The 15,910-nt window shown below is 63.9% G+C and overlaps 1 protein-coding gene across 1 annotated transcript; it reads right to left on the bottom strand.

Annotated features, from left to right (window-relative positions):
- Positions 1–3,912: 3,912 nt before the first annotated feature.
- On the bottom strand, positions 3,913–15,039 carry ADAM11 (ADAM metallopeptidase domain 11). The gene is made up of 26 exons (XM_030508760.1): positions 14,865–15,039; positions 13,406–13,584; positions 12,030–12,106; positions 11,695–11,761; positions 11,113–11,198; positions 10,954–11,020; positions 10,724–10,772; positions 10,563–10,630; positions 10,166–10,240; positions 10,008–10,079; positions 9,567–9,733; positions 9,406–9,490; positions 9,233–9,323; positions 9,073–9,124; positions 8,857–8,956; positions 8,544–8,615; positions 8,342–8,434; positions 8,179–8,259; positions 8,049–8,099; positions 7,498–7,561; positions 7,308–7,407; positions 7,109–7,228; positions 6,860–7,028; positions 6,662–6,776; positions 6,352–6,442; positions 3,913–5,942 (listed from the first exon to the last, which is right to left on the bottom strand). Exons 1-26 carry the CDS (start codon positions 14,920–14,922, stop codon positions 5,897–5,899), a joined length of 2,295 nt encoding a protein of 764 aa, XP_030364620.1. The 5' UTR covers positions 14,923–15,039; the 3' UTR covers positions 3,913–5,896.
- Positions 15,040–15,910: the final 871 nt, after the last annotated feature.

Below are 15,910 nucleotides of genomic sequence, written 5' to 3'. Positions count from 1 at the left end.
AAAGCACTGGGCTGGTTCAGCCTGAAGAAGAGAAGGCTCCTTAAGGGGAGACCTTGGAGCAGCTCCAGTGCCTAAAGGGACTCCAGGAAACCTGGAGAGGGGCTTTGGACAAGGGCCTGGAGGGACAGGCCAAGGGGAATGGCTTTAACCTGCCAGAGGGGAGACTGAGATGAGCTCTGAGGCAGAAGCTCTTCCCTGTGAGGGTGCTGAGGCGCTGGCACAGGGTGCCCAGAGAAGCTGTGGCTGCCCTATCCCTGGCAGTGTTCAAGGCCAGGTTGGACACAGGGGCTTGGAGCAACCTGCTCTAGTGGAAGGTGTCCCTGCCCGTGGCAGGGGGTTGGAACTGGACGAGCTTTAAGCTCCCTTCCAGCCCAAACCAGTCTGGGATTTTACAAATAGCAGAATTCCCATAGCGAGTGAGACAGAGCTGGGATCTGCTTTTACTTGAAATGTGCAACCTCCCTCTGGCCGTTTCTCAGCTGTTTTCCTGCAGTTTCCCTGAAACAAAGGTGACAAAAAAGGTGAATTTCCCTAAAATTTCCATGTATCAAATAAGAGCCTCAGCTCAGAGAGGAAACTTGCTTTGGTCTTGCTCCATCACAGGCCACACTGTGTGCCGGGGGGCTTTGGGGAGAGCCAGAGCAGGCTCTGTGCTTCCCATCCTCCCTCTCTTCTCTCCCTTTCCATCCCACCATGAACAGAGGGTGACACAGCCAGAAGAAGTCACCCTGTCTTCCAGCATCATCACTGGAGTAGAAAGCGCCTGTTGCTTGAGGATGTGGGGGTGACACCAGAGTGCTTCTAACAGGGAAGGGACAGATGGACGGCTTCTGTGTCGTGTGGTTGTGTCAGCCTTCAGAGGGATTCCCAGCTGGAAAACCCATCTCCTGGTTTGTGGTCAGTTTGAGTTCTTCATTTGCATGGAAAATGAGGAGGAAAAGGAGGATGTGCTTTTTTTTTTTCAGCTGCATTGGGGTGTTGCTTCCTCTTGCCTGGGATTTATCCCCCAAAGAAACTCGCTTCAGGGTGACATTCCCCGTTTCACTTCACACAGCAGCCTGGGCTCCTGACCGTCTGACAGCTCCCTCTGCTCTCAAAAGCTCAAGCTCAAACATCTCAGCTTGCTTATGAGCAGGATGGAAACTCAGAGCCTCCCTCTGCTCATGTGGCAGCCCCCATGCTGCTGCCTCTGCCGCTGCCACCTTCCTGGGGGGGACTTGAGGATCTTCTTCTTGTGCCCCCCACCTCCAAGCAAAGAGCCTCCTTCGATTCCAGTTGGAAAATCACAGCCAGATGGTCCATCATCAGCTTCGACAGCCGAAGGAGCGGAGATATTTCAGGTTCAAGGGCTTCCCGTTGTGCAGTGCACACAGAGCGAGGCGGCTGAGCAGGAGTTGGTTTCTTATTTCTTTAGTTTTACTAATAATGAGGGATTTATTTTCCTTGCTGGGGTTTGAGGTTGGCAGGATCCATCCTTCGAGGCCCGTCGCTGCTTGCAGCAAAAAGAGGGGCGAATAAAGGTCTTGGAATTGATCCTTGTTAAGCGACAGACAGATGCACCCCCCAGACCTGCCCAAGCTGTTGCTCCTGCAGTTCCTTTTGAGTCGGCTGTGTTACAGGGGGATGTATCCCACTGGGATTAAGGGGAGAGCTCTGCAAGTGACCTTGGAGGAACCACAGAGCCGATGCCAACGTCACAGCCATTGTTGTTGGAGCATCTTAGCACCAACATGGAAATGGGAGGCTGTGGCTGCTCCCTTGGGCGATGTGGTTCACCTTTAGCATGTGTGAGGAATGTGGATCAGAGCTGGGCCCAAGGGCTGGTCTCTGGCATAAAACTGGTGAGTTAGGAGTAGGAGAAGAAGCTTGAGGAGAGGCAGGAACGCTGCAGCATCCAGCCAGCCAGTGCTCTGTGGTTTGGGGCAGCTCAAGGCAGAGGAGCTGGGTGATGTGATGGAGCTGGAGACACCTCAGCCAGTGTAGGTGCTGTGTGACCCTGCGGGGTGCAGCCCGGAGCTGGGCTGACTACGAGTCATGGATTTTGCCCTCCTGACCCTGAAGGCCCTGAATAACTTCAGATTCAGACCGAGTCTGTGCATCTGGAATATTTCTGGCTCACTCATCGCACTGGTATCTAGACGTGAGCCCAAAATAGCTGCAGCTCAGTTGTGCCTGGTACAAATCTGTGCCTAAAACCCTTGAGGGGCTCATGGTGCTGTGGGGAGAAACGGCCCCGCTGGCTCCAAGCCTGGCCCTGGCAGGAGGGGATGCTGTGGCTGAGGGGTCGGGGGGGTGCTCCTGGTGCAGACCCCCCCAGCTCAGCCGGCTGCTCGCCCCATGCTCCCTGCCTCAGCCAGAGGCTCCTCCAGTGTCTTGCCCATCCCAGAGCAATTCCAGCGAGGCCGCAGCCAGCGGGGACAGAGCGAGCAGATGACAGTGATTGCTTTAATAAGATGGGCTTGACCCTTCTGGAACAAGTAAAGAGGCTCCTGGCTGGGGCTGGGGCTGGGGCTGCCCCTGAGGGAGGCAGCACCCCAAGGTGCTCCTGGGCACCCCAAGTGGGGCAGAGCCAGCAGTGAGTGTCCTCACTCCCCCCCAGCATCCTGCATCGTGTGTGCGGGCCCTGGTGCTCAGCATCTTGCCATAAGGAATGATGCCCCATCCCTGGCAGTGTTCAAGGCCAGGTTGGACACAGGGGCTTGGAGCAACCTGCTCTAGTGGAAGGTGTCCCTGCCTGTGGCAGGGGGTTGGAACTGGAGGAGCTTTAAGGTCCCTTCCAACACAAACCATTCCATGGTTCTATGATAAGGTGCTGAGCAAGTGGATTTTCATGCCACCCATGTAGAAGGAGACACTAGAGTGGGTCCCCCGGGGGCTCTGCAGGGCCCCACTGATCAGGGGCTTGGTGACAGCGTGTGTTGTCCTGCATCCCACCTTTTGTCCCTGGCTGGCGGAGAAAGGATTCCTCAGGGAAGTGACCCTCTGTGGGCAGGGGGCTGCTGGGCTGAGGGTGCTGGTAGCAACGCTCATGTAGTGCCCCCCACCCGCCACCCATTTTACCATCAGAGGACCCCAGTGAGGGGGGACGTGCTGCAGCCCCCTCCCCAGTCTGTGCCTTTGTCCTCAGGCTCGTCCTCCCAGCTCGAAGCTGGGACCGCGGGGGCACGAGTGGCCTTGGAGCATCTCAGGGATGTGAGAGCATCCCCTGCGCGGCCAGGAGATGGACCGGGAAGGGGGAGCCCTCTCGTGGTGGATGTGCTGAGCAGCCCGGCTGTGCTGAGCTCTGCCAGACCAGCCCCAGCTCAGCCTCACCCAGGCTGCTCCCATGGGATGATGCTCCATCCTCATGGGTCCTTCTGGGAGTTGGGGACCCATCCCGGAGTCCCCGTCTGCCAGGAGTTGCTCACCCCACTGCAAACCCAGCAGGACCCAGCCTGAGGGTGGCCCTGGGAGGGGACAGGGGCCTGTCCCCGTGTTCCTGCAGTGGGATGTGTCCCAGAGGTCTGCAAGGGACCAGTCCCATGCTGGGACAGCGAGTGTTGCACATGGTGGGACAGGGATGGAGCAGTGCCCTCCTGCTGGGCCTGACAGAGGACTGAGCATCTCTATGGTGGGATGGGGACCAGCCATGTGTCCCTGCTGTGGGGCAGGGTCCCCAACCAGGCAAGAGCTTGGAGGGAGGGAGCTTGGTGGCACTCACCATTGGGTCCATAAGATGGGACCCTGACTCTGAAGTGATGGTTGGGATGGTGCCATCCCTTGGGGATGGGCCAGGGTGGAGTGTGGGGCGTTGATGGGATGAAGCGGAGGGGACCAGGGTCTGGAGCATCCTCCTGAGGAGCTGTGGTGGGGCTCCGGCCCCCCTGGCTCCATGCCTCCCGCCCGCAGCGCCGGTGACAAGCACAACCCCAATCCTTTTCCAAACCTTTATTGTAAATAAGTTGTGGCATCGCAGGAGGCTGCTGGGGCCGGAGCCGGGCACCGCGCCAGGAACACGCGGCGGCTCCGGCTCCGCAGCACGTGCAAAGCAGGAGCTCGGGATGGGATGTGGGTGCTGGGGTGGGGGGGTGTCACCACCCCACTGTGCGTGGCCCCTGCCGGGAATGGGGGGGCTTGAGGGGGGTGTTTTGCTCTCTTGGCTCTGGAAGCACCGGGTGAACCCCCCGTCCCAGCCGCTGGCGCCTCCGCGGTGGCACCGCTCCACCTCACAGCATTAAAATCATTAAGAAAAACCCCGTATTTTTATATATATATATATTAATGTCCCCAAACCCAGTGACAACTGAAATAGAGGCGTCCCCTCGCCCCGGGGCCCACCCTGGCGCTGTGGCCATGATAGTGGGGCCACTGTGGTGACGGTGATAGAGATGGGGGTTGCTTCAGTTCCCCTCACCCTGTGCCCATGTCCCTATGTCCCCCCAGCCCATCACATGAGGAGCCACCACCAAAGCCAAGCCTGGGCACATCCAGCTATTTTGTCCCACTGTCGCCTCCCAACATCCTGTTTCGTGTCTGGTGCCACCACAGCCAAGGCACCCATGGGTGCTGAGCTGGGCTGTCACACAGCACTGCGGCCACCATGTGCCTCGGCCATGGCTGGGCTTGGGGACACCCTTGGTCACCCCCTGCCTTCGTGGCAAAGGGCCCGGTGACAGGCAGGGACACTGGCCAAGGGAGGACACAGAGGGGACACCCCCACTGCTATGGGCATGGGGTGTTGTCCCCGTTATCCCCCTGCTGAGTGTAACCACGCGTGTCCCCACACATACACACACACTTAGTGTCACCAGAGGTGTCCCCCCCCAGTGCTGAGTGTCACCAGTGGTTGAAGGGACCAGTGTGGGCCCCTGGTGCTCTGTGGTGCTGTGGGTTGGGTGGCCCTATAGAGCCACCCCATGCAGGGTGACGTGTGCCATGGGGATGGGGTGACACATCCCACCCACCTCCCAGGGGGTCACTGAGGACCCCCATGTGCCACCAGCCTGGGGCTCACCCCATAATCCAGCTCCCCACCTTTGCTGTCACCTACCCTCCCTCCAGCCCCAGTGCCACCAGTTTGGGGTTCACCTGCCTGAACTGGGGACATGGAGGGGGGTCCCTGCCATAGAGGGAGACCCTTGCACCCATGGGTGCTCGTCCCCGCCGCTGGGAACATTGGGGTCCAATGGCTGGGTGGGTGCAGCCATGACAGTGGGGGGACCATCCCCACATGGGGACACACTTGCACATCTGGGGGTGCAGTCCCGGCCCCCATAGACCCAGACCTGACATCTGGGGTCGGGGGGACACAACTTCCAGGCCCCGGTACACTGGTACTGGGGGGCACTGGCCCCAGGAAGCTGCTGATGGGGGGCAGAGGAGGGGAGTGTGGGGCGGGGGAGGCCCCCGGTTGCCCCTGCAGGTACATTCATCCCGGTGCCACCAGCCCGGGGGGGGGCCAGTACATTCGTGGTGGTGCGGTGGGGGTCGGGGGGGTGGTCCTGGGTGTCCCCCCCCCGCTCTCCTCCTTGGGCTCCCCGTTTAATTGCTGTTAATGAGGCGCTGGGGGGGGGGGAGCAGGGCAGAGCCGTTCTGCTCAGGCCCCCCCGGACCTGCAACACAGAAGTGGGGGTGCGTTTAGTGTGGGGCTGTGACATGGGGGGGACACATGGGGGAACACTGAGCTGAAAAGAGCCAGCAACTGGGGGGAGGGGAGGGGGGGCGGCTGCTGCCAGTGTCCCCCCCCCAGCGCCTCCATCAACCCCTGTCTCTTTTCAGCTGCGGGGGGCACAGAGATGGAGACAGCACGGCCGGACACACAGCGACACGGACAGACGGGCCTGGCCGGGGGGGCTCCCACACCGTCAGGTGACGGTGACAGTGACGGTGACGAGGAGGAGACGAGGGGGGGGCACGGTTACACTCCCTGCTGCGCCGGGTCGTACCTTCCTCGGCGGATGTTCCTTGGGGGGCGGCGGGTTGGGGAGAGGAGAGGAGCGTTAGTGCCACCCCTGAGTCCGTGTGTCCCCCCCAACAGTGTCCCGGGTCCCACAGACAGCAGATGTGTCCAGGCAGGAGAACAGGCGTGGGGGCACCGATACAGCACCCCATGCGTGGGGACAGACGTGGTCCGGCCCATGGGTGACAGTGACATTCCCCCCACCCCAGTGCCACATGCAGGCCGGGAAGGCAGGGGATCAGGCAGGGACAAGGAGATGAGGGATCCCCAGCCCCCAGGGAACCCACACTGCGGGTGATGCCCAGCTTGGGGTCACTGCCCCAGAGGTGTCCCCAGGACATGGTGACAGTGCACAGGAGGGATGTGGCCGGTGACAGCAGCAAGAGGGGACGAGCCATGCATCGGCTGCTTACTTAAATCCCCAGCCTGTCCCCCCTAGGACGATGGCAGCCACCAGCACGGCCCCCGCGATGGAGCCGATAATGATATTGGTGCCACTGGGACCTGTGACAGGGAGGAGGGGACAGGGACACGCATCAGTGGGGAGAGGAGACGAGGACACAGCCCCAGTGCTGGGGGTAGGGGGGGCCGGGATGGGACCCAGTTGTGCCCAGCTGAGCTGCAGCACCAGGGTGAGGGGGACCCCTTGAACCCCCGGGGGGTGTCTGGGGACAAAGTGGGGCACCCCAGGGACACGGGGAGCCCGCCGTGGGGCACACGGACCCTTGTAGCGCTCCGTCTCCCCCGTCGGCTTCGGCTCGGGGATGGGGTCGTAGACGCTGCAGTCCTTCCCCGTCCACTCCGCCCGGCAGATGCACTTGCCCTCATTGCTGCAGACCTGCGAGGGGACGGCGTCACCCCCCCCACTGCCGTGACACCCCCCCGGGGTCCCCTTCGTCCCCCCCACCCCGTGTCCCTCACCCCGTGGTCGTAGCAGATCTTCCCATCCCAACTACCGGGGCAGGAGCTGAAGTTAAAGGCTGTGGCTGGAAGGCATTTGCGGTCGAGACACAGCATGCCGGGCCCGCAGGGCGTCCCGTCCTCCACGTAGCTGAGGTCTGAGCCATCCACCAGCTGCACGTGGCCTCCCCTGCACCAGCACGGTGAGAGCCGGTGACACCAGGACACCCTCCCCGCCGCCTGGGGACACCCCGCGGCGCTGGCACCCACCTGCAGTCCACGTAGCGGTTTTGGTGGAAGAAGGTGGTGGTGGCGATCTCGCCGCTGAGCTCCCCAAGCCGGGGAGCACCCGAGATGTTGGCGCAGAGGAGGAAGCCGCAGAGGACGTCCCTGCGAGGCACCCGTGGTGTCACCGGCCGGGCGGGCAGCACCCGGGAGGGGACACAGGGACATGGGGGGGGTCACTCACTGCTTGTTGCACTGCAGCCAGCCCAGGCCCTCGTGCCCGCAGTTGCCCCTCTCGGTCCCCTCCACGTTGAGCTTCTCGTAGCAGAAGCGCTCGGCTGAGCCTGAGAGAAATGGGGTGTCATCTGCTTGTCACCCCCCTGTCCCCCCCCCTGCTCCCACCATGGCAAAGCCAGCCGGGGGCTGACACTTACCGCGGCCCCACAGCGCGTTGCACTGCCGGTCTCTGGTTTTGCAGCGCCCTCCATAGCATCGTCCCTGGGGAGCGGGGACAGGGGGCACAGGGCTCAGAGGGGCTGCTCCATGTGTGTGCGTGGCCGTGGAGGTGATGCAAGGACAAGGACCCACCCAAGTGCCCCCATGGTGCCCCACATGGCACAGGGACCAGGAGCCACGTGTGCAGGGGGCAGCGTTTGAGGTACAGGGACCCACACGTGTGCACAGGGAGGGTTTGCACACGAGGACCCAGCACACGGACTGTGGCTGCTGGGAATACTGCTGGGATTTGGGATCCACAGCCACGCACTGAGGAGCCGCTGCACAGGGAGGGCTTCGCACACCCTGGGGACCCTGGTACCCCAAACCCCGCAGCCTGCACGTGTGTGGGGCTCAGCGTGGCTGCCATCACCAACATGCACCAGCACTGGGATGCTGGAGCCCATGGGGATGTTCCCGAGCCCCATGGGGACATGTCAACCCCACAGGGACATTCCCGAGCCCCACGGCCGTGTCCCGCCAGCCTCACCTGCTCGTTCTCACAGAAGTAGCCATCCAGCTTGTGGAGGTTGGGGGGACACTGTTGGGGGACACGGAAGAGGGCAGGTGATGCCACATGGCCCCACGTGTCCCGCCGCGTGTCTCCTGGTCCAGCTCACCTGGCTGGAGTCCCCGGTGCAGGTCTCGGGGATGTCACACTCATTCACAGCCTCCCGGCAGGACACTCCACGTGGCTCGTACTGCACCCGGGGGTGAAGCCCCTGTGTCAGGATCCCGCTGGATCCATCCATACGGGATCCTGGGTCCCCTCCAGCCCCTCACCTTGCAGCCCTTGCAGCAGAGCCCATCGCTGCACATGGCATCGTGGGTCAGCGTGCACTTCTTGCAGCAGTTCCCCCCGCTCTTGGCGCACTCCTGGTGGGACAGCCACCGGCACGTCACATCACGGCACGTCACATCACGTCATGTCATGTCACGACATGTCACGTCGCCAGGTAATGCCGGCAGCCCCGGTCCTGCTCACCGCCAGCGAGCCGCAGTCACACTCCTCGCCTGCCTCCACGAAGCCATTGCCACACTCTGGGGGGTCCAGGAGCTGCCAGGAGCGATTTGGGGGACACAACACACACAAGAGATGCTGGGGGCGCCCCAAGCCCCCCAAAAAGGGCATCATGTCCCCAGGGAATAGCAGGACCCCCAAAACATCCCCTGCTGGGGACACCAGGTTCGATGCTGACGCTGTTACCTTGGACACAGCAGGAGCCCCAAGGGACCCCCAAAGCTGTCCCCAGCACATCGTTCCCCCCAGGGCCAGGGCGTCCGGGGGGGGCCGTTACCTTCAGGGGCTTGTTGAAGAGGCAGCTCCCGCCACCGTCCTGCAGGAACTGGTTGTACTCATCGATGCTGCAGCGGGAGAACTTCCGCGGGAGGTAGTACCTGTGGGGCCGGGGACACTGTCACCCCCCCAGTGCCACCCAGAGGGCAGCACCAGGCACAGCTGGTCACTCAGAACGGGGCAGGACCTTCGGCAATGCCGCCACAAGGGCACCCACCCTGTGTCCTCCATGATACAGCCCAGCCACGAGTCCGGACACCGGCAGTCCCCTGGAGGAGAGGAGAGGGGCTGGGGGGTGCTGGCTGTCCTGCACCGCCTTGGTGGCACTTGGGGGTCCCCCCATTGTCCCCATGGAGCTGCCGGGGGGTGGCGGGTACCTGCAGCCGTGCGGTGCTTGTTCCACATCATGCCCACATTCTGCCCCAGCGTCTGCGCCAGCGTCACCGCCATGGCCGCCACATTGCCGTACTGCACATGGGAGGGACAGGGGTGTCACCGGAGTGACCCCCTCATTCCCACCCTGCTTCCATGGGGGTCTCACTGCACCCACCTCATTGACACCCCCGGCACGGGCCGGGGAGCAGATGCCCCCCACAAAAGCGGTGCCGCTGCGGCTGCTCTGGAACGTCCGGCCCCTGTGAGGAAGAGGATGGTGGGGACAGGGGACAGCAGCTCCCGGCCGCGGGGAGGCGGCGCGGCCGCGGTGCTCACGAGAAGAGGTGGACGGTGTCGCTGTGCTCCGCCGGCCCCTCGCGCCGGTACTTCACAAACTCGGTCAGCGTCTCCAAGGAGTCTTCCCCCATCCGGATCCGGTCCTCCGAGGCCCACGTCTCCATGGCCACCAGCACGATGCGGGTGTTGAGCTGCTCCTTGTAGATCTGCGGGGACAAGGGGATGGTGCTGGGGATGAAACCCGTCCCTGGGACAAACCCAACTCCCCCAGAGACAAACCCATCATCGGGTGTCGGGGACCAACCCTCTGGGGACACCCCTCTTAGGGACAAACCCATCAGACACCAGGGATGAACCCCCTGGGGACAAAACCCCTGGGGACACCCCCCCCAGGACACAAACCCACCATGTGCCAGGGACCCACCCCACAGAGACAAAGCCCCATAGATGCCCCCCACCCCAGGACAAATGGGCTCTCACCATGTCAGCCAGGTTGACCACGGACTTGGCAAAGTTGCTGGTGAGAACCACGGACTTGCGGAGCTGCAAGAACTAATGGGGAGCACCAGGGGACAGGTTGGGCTGTGGGATGGGGGACACCCCGACCCCCCCACCCCACCAACCCCACCAGCGCTCACCAGCTGATGGTCATTCACCACTGCCAGCTCGATGTACTTGGTCTCGCTGTGAACCGTGTGCTGGGCTCGGCGGACCTGCCGATGGGAGCCCATGTCTGAGATCTGGCGGATGCACCCGCCCAGCCCCAGCAATGGGGCTTTTGGATCCCTTTTGTGGCTGCCCATGAGGGATACTTGGGATGCATGGAGCGGGGAAGCCACCTGGGTCCCCTCTGGTTTTGGGGCATTCCCGGGGCACCCCTGAGCCTGCAGCAGCATCCTGCCAGCACATGCCCAGCACCCACAAACCAGCCCGGCTGCGCCCATGGCAGAGCAGTGCTGAGGCTGAGCCAGCACCCAGAGACCAAGGACTGAGCATCTGTGTCCCCAACCTGATGTCCCCCTTGTCCCCCCTAACCTGCCGCCGCCGCCGCATCTTTGGTAACCCCCCTGCAACGCGCTGGTTCCACACAGGGAAGAGGCAGCCTGGAGGGAAGGGATGGAGCTGGTGGGACACAGGACACGGGGCCACCAGCACCGGTCTCTGGGGACAAGCACCAGCTCCACATGAAGGCTCACCCGGTTGGGAGCAGTTGGGGAGGCGCTGGACCACGTGCGGTCGAAGGCCCTGCCATGGGGAGACGAGTGTCATGGCCACCCATGGATGTGACAGCGAGGAGGGGACACCACCACATCCCTGTGTCCCCAAGGCTGTCCCCAAGCTGCAGCCAGAGCCGTGATGCTGCAGTGTGGGAACTGAAGCAGACACATGGTGGGTCCTGGAGCCAGCATGTTACTCATGAACTCACCTGCCTGTGCTCGACGCCCGCCTGGGGCTCGATCAGGAAGGTGGCTCGGCCGTCCGAGAAGACCCCACTGAAGAGAGCATTGAGGGTAACGGGGTGCAGAGGGGTGCAGCACCCCCTGACCCGCCTCCCAGCACACCCGGGGGGTGAGGGGATACTCACCTCAGGCCCTGGCAGCTGGAGAGAGCTGCAAAGGAGCGGGGCTGCCCCCGGAGCCGGCCCTGGTAGTAGCAGTGCTCCCCTGCGCCCTGCGGAGCGGGAGAGGGGCTGAGCGGGACAGACCCTGCTCTTGGTCCCATCCTGCCAGTGCTGTGCAGGGTGCTGACCCCTTCACTGGCACCCCCAGGAGCCAGCACCCCTGGTTGGTGGCTCATGGGTTCACTACCTTAGGGTGTACACAGTGCCCTGGGCATGCTGGCAGTGCATGCCAAAACACGCTGGGCATCACCCATCACCAGCACCCACGTGAGGCGCATCTTCCCGTCACCCACTGGAGCAGCACCACAATGCACAGGGCACCCCAAAGGCAAGGGGAGGGGGCTTCCCAAGGCCACCTGGATGGAGATGCTGGGCTGCTGGTGGAGTTCTGATGAGTTTACGGATCTGCCACCATGACCTCAGAACTGGCACAGCAGGGTATGGCATGGTGTGATAGAGCATGGCACAGCATGGCATAGCATGGCACAGTGTAATATGGCATGGCAGAGTGTAACATGGCATGGCATGGCACGGCACGCAGCTTACCGTGCTGTGGCTGCCGTTGCTGCCCACACCAACGTGCCGCTCCACGTAGTGGGAGGCAAGGAGGTGGCTGCCAGGAGCAGGAAGGGGGTGAGAGGCCGAGGCGGTGGGGAGGAAGGAAGAGGAGGAAGAGGATGAGGAGACAGACAGACAGCAGCAGCACTGCCCTGCCTGCAGCACCCTCATCGTGCACCCACCCACCACCCATACATGTGGCACTACCCCGGTGTGGGACCCCCCCCCCAGTTTGGGAGGGTGCTGGCACCCCGTGGGCCCCTCTCCCCACTGGCTCAGCACCGGGTGCCCCCCACCCCACTGGGACCCCCGGGGCTGCTCACTGGTTCAACTGGAGGTCAAGGGTGAAGGCTGAGCCGAAGGCATGCACCACGAAGCTCACCCGTGCCAGATGCAGCCCCTGTGAGAGAGATGGAGCCGTCAGCCCCACCCAAGACAATTAATAATTAAAACAATCATTAACACTCCCCCCCAAACCCGCAGCCTGTAAAGGGGCACTTTTAACCCCTCAAAAATCAACACAAAGGAAAACGTTAGGGTTTTGCCCCAAAATCATCCCTGCTGCAGCGCCCGGAGGGCACCCGCACCCCATCGCCACCTCCTCAGTGCATCCTGGAGCATCCCTGCACCCCGGCAGTGCCGAGCCGGCGCTTCGCCCGCCCTGCGGTCCCGTCATTCCTGACCTAATTCCTGCCGGCAGCACAGAGCCGCGCTCTGCGGCGCCTGCCTGAGACCTGGCAAACTCGCTGCACAGGTGAGGGTCCACCAGCAGCAGCAGCGCATCCCTTGGGAGCCCCGGCACCGGGGGAAATGGCGGCCAAGGAAAACCCAAACCTTTGCCGGGGTGCCCCATCCCCTTGCTGAGAGCCTTGGGTGCAGCTCAGGATGGTGACACGGGGACAAGGACACATTTGCCACCGAGCAGCACCGCAGGGAGGGGATGTCCCAAGCCAAGTCTGTGCCCATGCGGTCGGGCAGGAGGCCAGGAGAGGCTCTCCAGGGAGCCAACCGCAGATTCCCCGGGGTCTGCACACCCTGCTTTAACACCTCCTAAAATCCCGCCGGCGCCGGTGGCGGCCTCCCGGCATTTCCCGGCGTCCGGTGGTTTTACTTAACTCCGGGTTTAAACCACCTCTGCGGCGGCGGCAGCTCAAAAGTCCACCTTTTATCCGGCAGGGACGGGGGGATCGATGTGCGCCGCCGCCGCCGCCGCTTTGAAAGCACCGAACCCTCCCCATGTTGATGGGACATTGGCACTGAAACACCGACAGCCCCAGGGTGGGGGTATCACCGGCCGCAGCCCCCGGGGCTGGGGGGCGAAACGGCTGCAGTTGGGGGTCAGCACCGGGTGGGATACGCAGGGCTGCTCCCACATGGCCTCGCTGGTCCTTCCCGGAGCCATGAGCCCATCCACACTGCAGGATTCCTGCCTGCCGCCTGCCCACTCCCATTTCATCTCTCCCTATGCCCGCACGCGCCAGTATCCAGGTTTAATGGGATTTCATGGCACACATCCATGCAGTGGTAGGGGAAGGCAGTGGTATGGTGTCCAAGGGGATGAAGACTCCGGTTTGGGATGCTGGTGGCCATGCACATGCTGGGGTGCAGATGAGTTGGTGACAGCAGCTCCCTTGGGGACCTGCCCACCCAGCTGGGGACCCCAGCAAGAGCGGATGGAGGGGGGTTGTGGTTCACTTACAGGGCCTCCTCCTCCAGGCTCATTCCTGACCCTGGTGTCCAGCTGATGCTTCTGGACTTCTCCTCCCGAGCTGTGCCCCACCAGCCTGCTGGGGTGGGTGATTTGGGAAATGACCCTCCCGTCCTGCCATCCGGCCCGGGTGAGCCTCCGCTGCAGCGAGCCGGCCTGCGTGGCGGGACCTGTGGCCAGGGGACACGTTGGGGTGGCCCAGAGAGGGCTGAGGACACCACCGGGGGCTGGGGACAGGGAGGGATGGGGATGAGGAGGGATGGGATGGGGATGTGGTGAGGGAGTGACCCAAGTGTGACATTGCGTCCCAAAAGGGGCACTCGTGTCCCAGATGGGATGCTCAGGGGACATAGAGGGTAGGTGTGGGGACATGTCCCAGGGTGGACGGCTGGAGGACATGTGGGGGACACCCAGGTATGGGGACATCCCAAAATGATGGGCTGGGGGTGCCCAGGAGAGTGGGGGACCAGTTATGGGGACACGTCTGGGAGACGAAGCTCAGGGGGCCTCGAATGCAGTGGCATGTCCTGGAGGGGACACACAGGGGACATGGATGGCTGGTGAAGCAACACAGGGCAAACAGGGGATGTGGGGGGACCCAGGGACGACATTGTACCTGGAGGAAGGGGGGGTCGGGGCACAGCAGCACATCCTGGAGGGGACATCCAGGGGACAGGGAGGGCTGGGATGGGGACACCTCTGAAGATGCCCAGTGGATATGGTGGCCCAGTATAGGGACACATCCCAGTGGGAGATGGAGGGCTGGTATGGGGACACCTCATGCAGGGGACACCCGGGGGGCATATGGGGCTCGTGGGGGGACGCCTCCTGAGGGGACGTGGAGGGCCTCGATGGAGACACCCCGCAGAGGGGACACTGAGGGGACAGGAGGGCTGGTGCAGGGACACCTCCAGAGGGGACACCAAGGGGACACCGGAGAGCTGCTATGGGGACATGTCCCAAGGGGACATGGAGAGTCGCTATGGGGACATCTCCTGAGGGGGGGACACCCAGGGGACAGGGAGCCGCTATGGGGACACATCCCACAGGGAACATGGGGGGGCTGCTCTGGGGAGACCTCCAGCGGGGACACCTCCAGCGGGGACACCCGGGGGCCGTGGCGGGGGCCGCGATGGGGGCAGCTCCGGAGGGGACACGGGGCTGGCTCGGGGACACATCCCGGGGGGGGGGGGACACCGGGGACCGGCACCGGCGGCCGGGGCGGCAGGTGCGGGTCCGGTGGCTGGGGGGGGGGGGGGGGGGGGCGCGGGGCCCGGCCCCTCCCGGGGCGCTGCGGGGCGGCGCTGCGGAAAAATGTGTCGATGCAGCGAAAAAGCCGCAGCGGCGGCGGCGGGGCCGGGACCGGGGCCGGGACCGGAGCGATGCCGAGGCCGGAGGGATGATGCCGGGGGCCAGAGGGATGATGCCGGATGCCGGGACCGGGACCTACCTGCCCGCGGGGCGACCGAGAGGAGCACGGCGAGCAGCCAGCCCCGCAGCGGGCTCATGGCTCCTTCATAATCCGAGCGCGGCCGCACCGGGCCCGCGGAGCCGGGGTCCGTCCTGCCCGTCCCGCCCGTCCCCCCGCCCCGGGCCGGGCAGGGAGCGGCCACCGGGCCCGGGAGCGCCGCCCCTGCCCCCCCCCCCCCTCCCTCCCTCCCTGAACGCGCACACGGCACCGGGCCCGCCACCGGCACCGGCCGCCGGCAGCGGCACCGGCAGCGCCCGCCCCGGGCCCGCCCCGCCCCGCCCGGTACCGTCCTTCCTCCCGCCGGCGCCCCGGCCCCGGCTGCCGCAGCGCCGCTGGCACCCCCGCGGCTTTGCAGCACCGGAGCCCCGGCCGGTATCACCTTCCCCCCGCCCCGAGCCGGTACCGGAGCCCCCACCGGTACCGTGTGTGTGCATGTCGCCAGTATTCATCCCCCATCTGGGACTGGAGCAGACCAGCCGGTACCAGACACCCCCAGTTCAGTATAGGACCACCGGCACTGGGTACCACCAGACAATGCTGGACTCCCCCCGGACTGCACCCTGTACAAGAAACCCCCTTCCACAGCAGTACTGGACCCCCTCCCAATACGAGACATGCACAAGCATAAGCCCCTCCAGGATCATGCCCCCCCTTCCCAGCCCATACTGGGCCCCCGGCTGGAATTGGGCCCCTCCGGCTGGTTCATGTCTCTATAACTGGTCCCTGGCACTGGAGCCGCTACCCAGGTCCAGCACCAGAGCCCCTCCGGACAGAACTGGAGCTTCCAACTGGTACCAGGCCACCAACTGGTATTGAGTCTCCAGCCAGCAGCAGGACCCACAGCCGTTATCAGAGCCCCCAACCAGTACTGAGCCCCCCCGGCTGGTGTGGAGCCCTCAGTGGCCCTGGGTCCCCAAGTGGTGCCAGTGCTGGCTGTAGGACCCCTGCCCTGGATGGAGCCAGGGGTCCCAGGGCAAGATGCTGAACTGGAGGTGCTGGCACCCAAGGAACAGGTCAATGCTGGA

This window comes from Strigops habroptila, chromosome 19 (assembly GCF_004027225.2).
Source record: "Strigops habroptila isolate Jane chromosome 19, bStrHab1.2.pri, whole genome shotgun sequence".
Taxonomy (NCBI): domain Eukaryota; kingdom Metazoa; phylum Chordata; class Aves; order Psittaciformes; family Psittacidae; genus Strigops; species Strigops habroptila.
The sequence above is the reverse complement of the archived record's forward strand: the minus strand, read 5'-3'. Positions and strand labels throughout refer to the sequence as shown.

What these genes read in the sequence shown, in the direction of transcription:
- ADAM11 (XM_030508760.1), bottom strand. Translation starts at nt 14,922, where the DNA reads ATGAGCCCGCTGCGGGGCTGGCTGCTCGCCGTGCTCCTCTCGGTCGCC. An exon ending in CTTGACCTCCAGTTGAACCA is followed by an intron (nt 11,762 to 12,029) that starts GTGAGCAGCCCC and finishes TGCTCCTGGCAG; the next exon opens with CCACCTCCTTGCCTCCCACT. An exon ending in TCTGCTGCAAGGGCTGCAAG is followed by an intron (nt 8,260 to 8,341) that starts GTGAGGGGCTGG and finishes CCCCGGGTGCAG; the next exon opens with TACGAGCCACGTGGAGTGTC.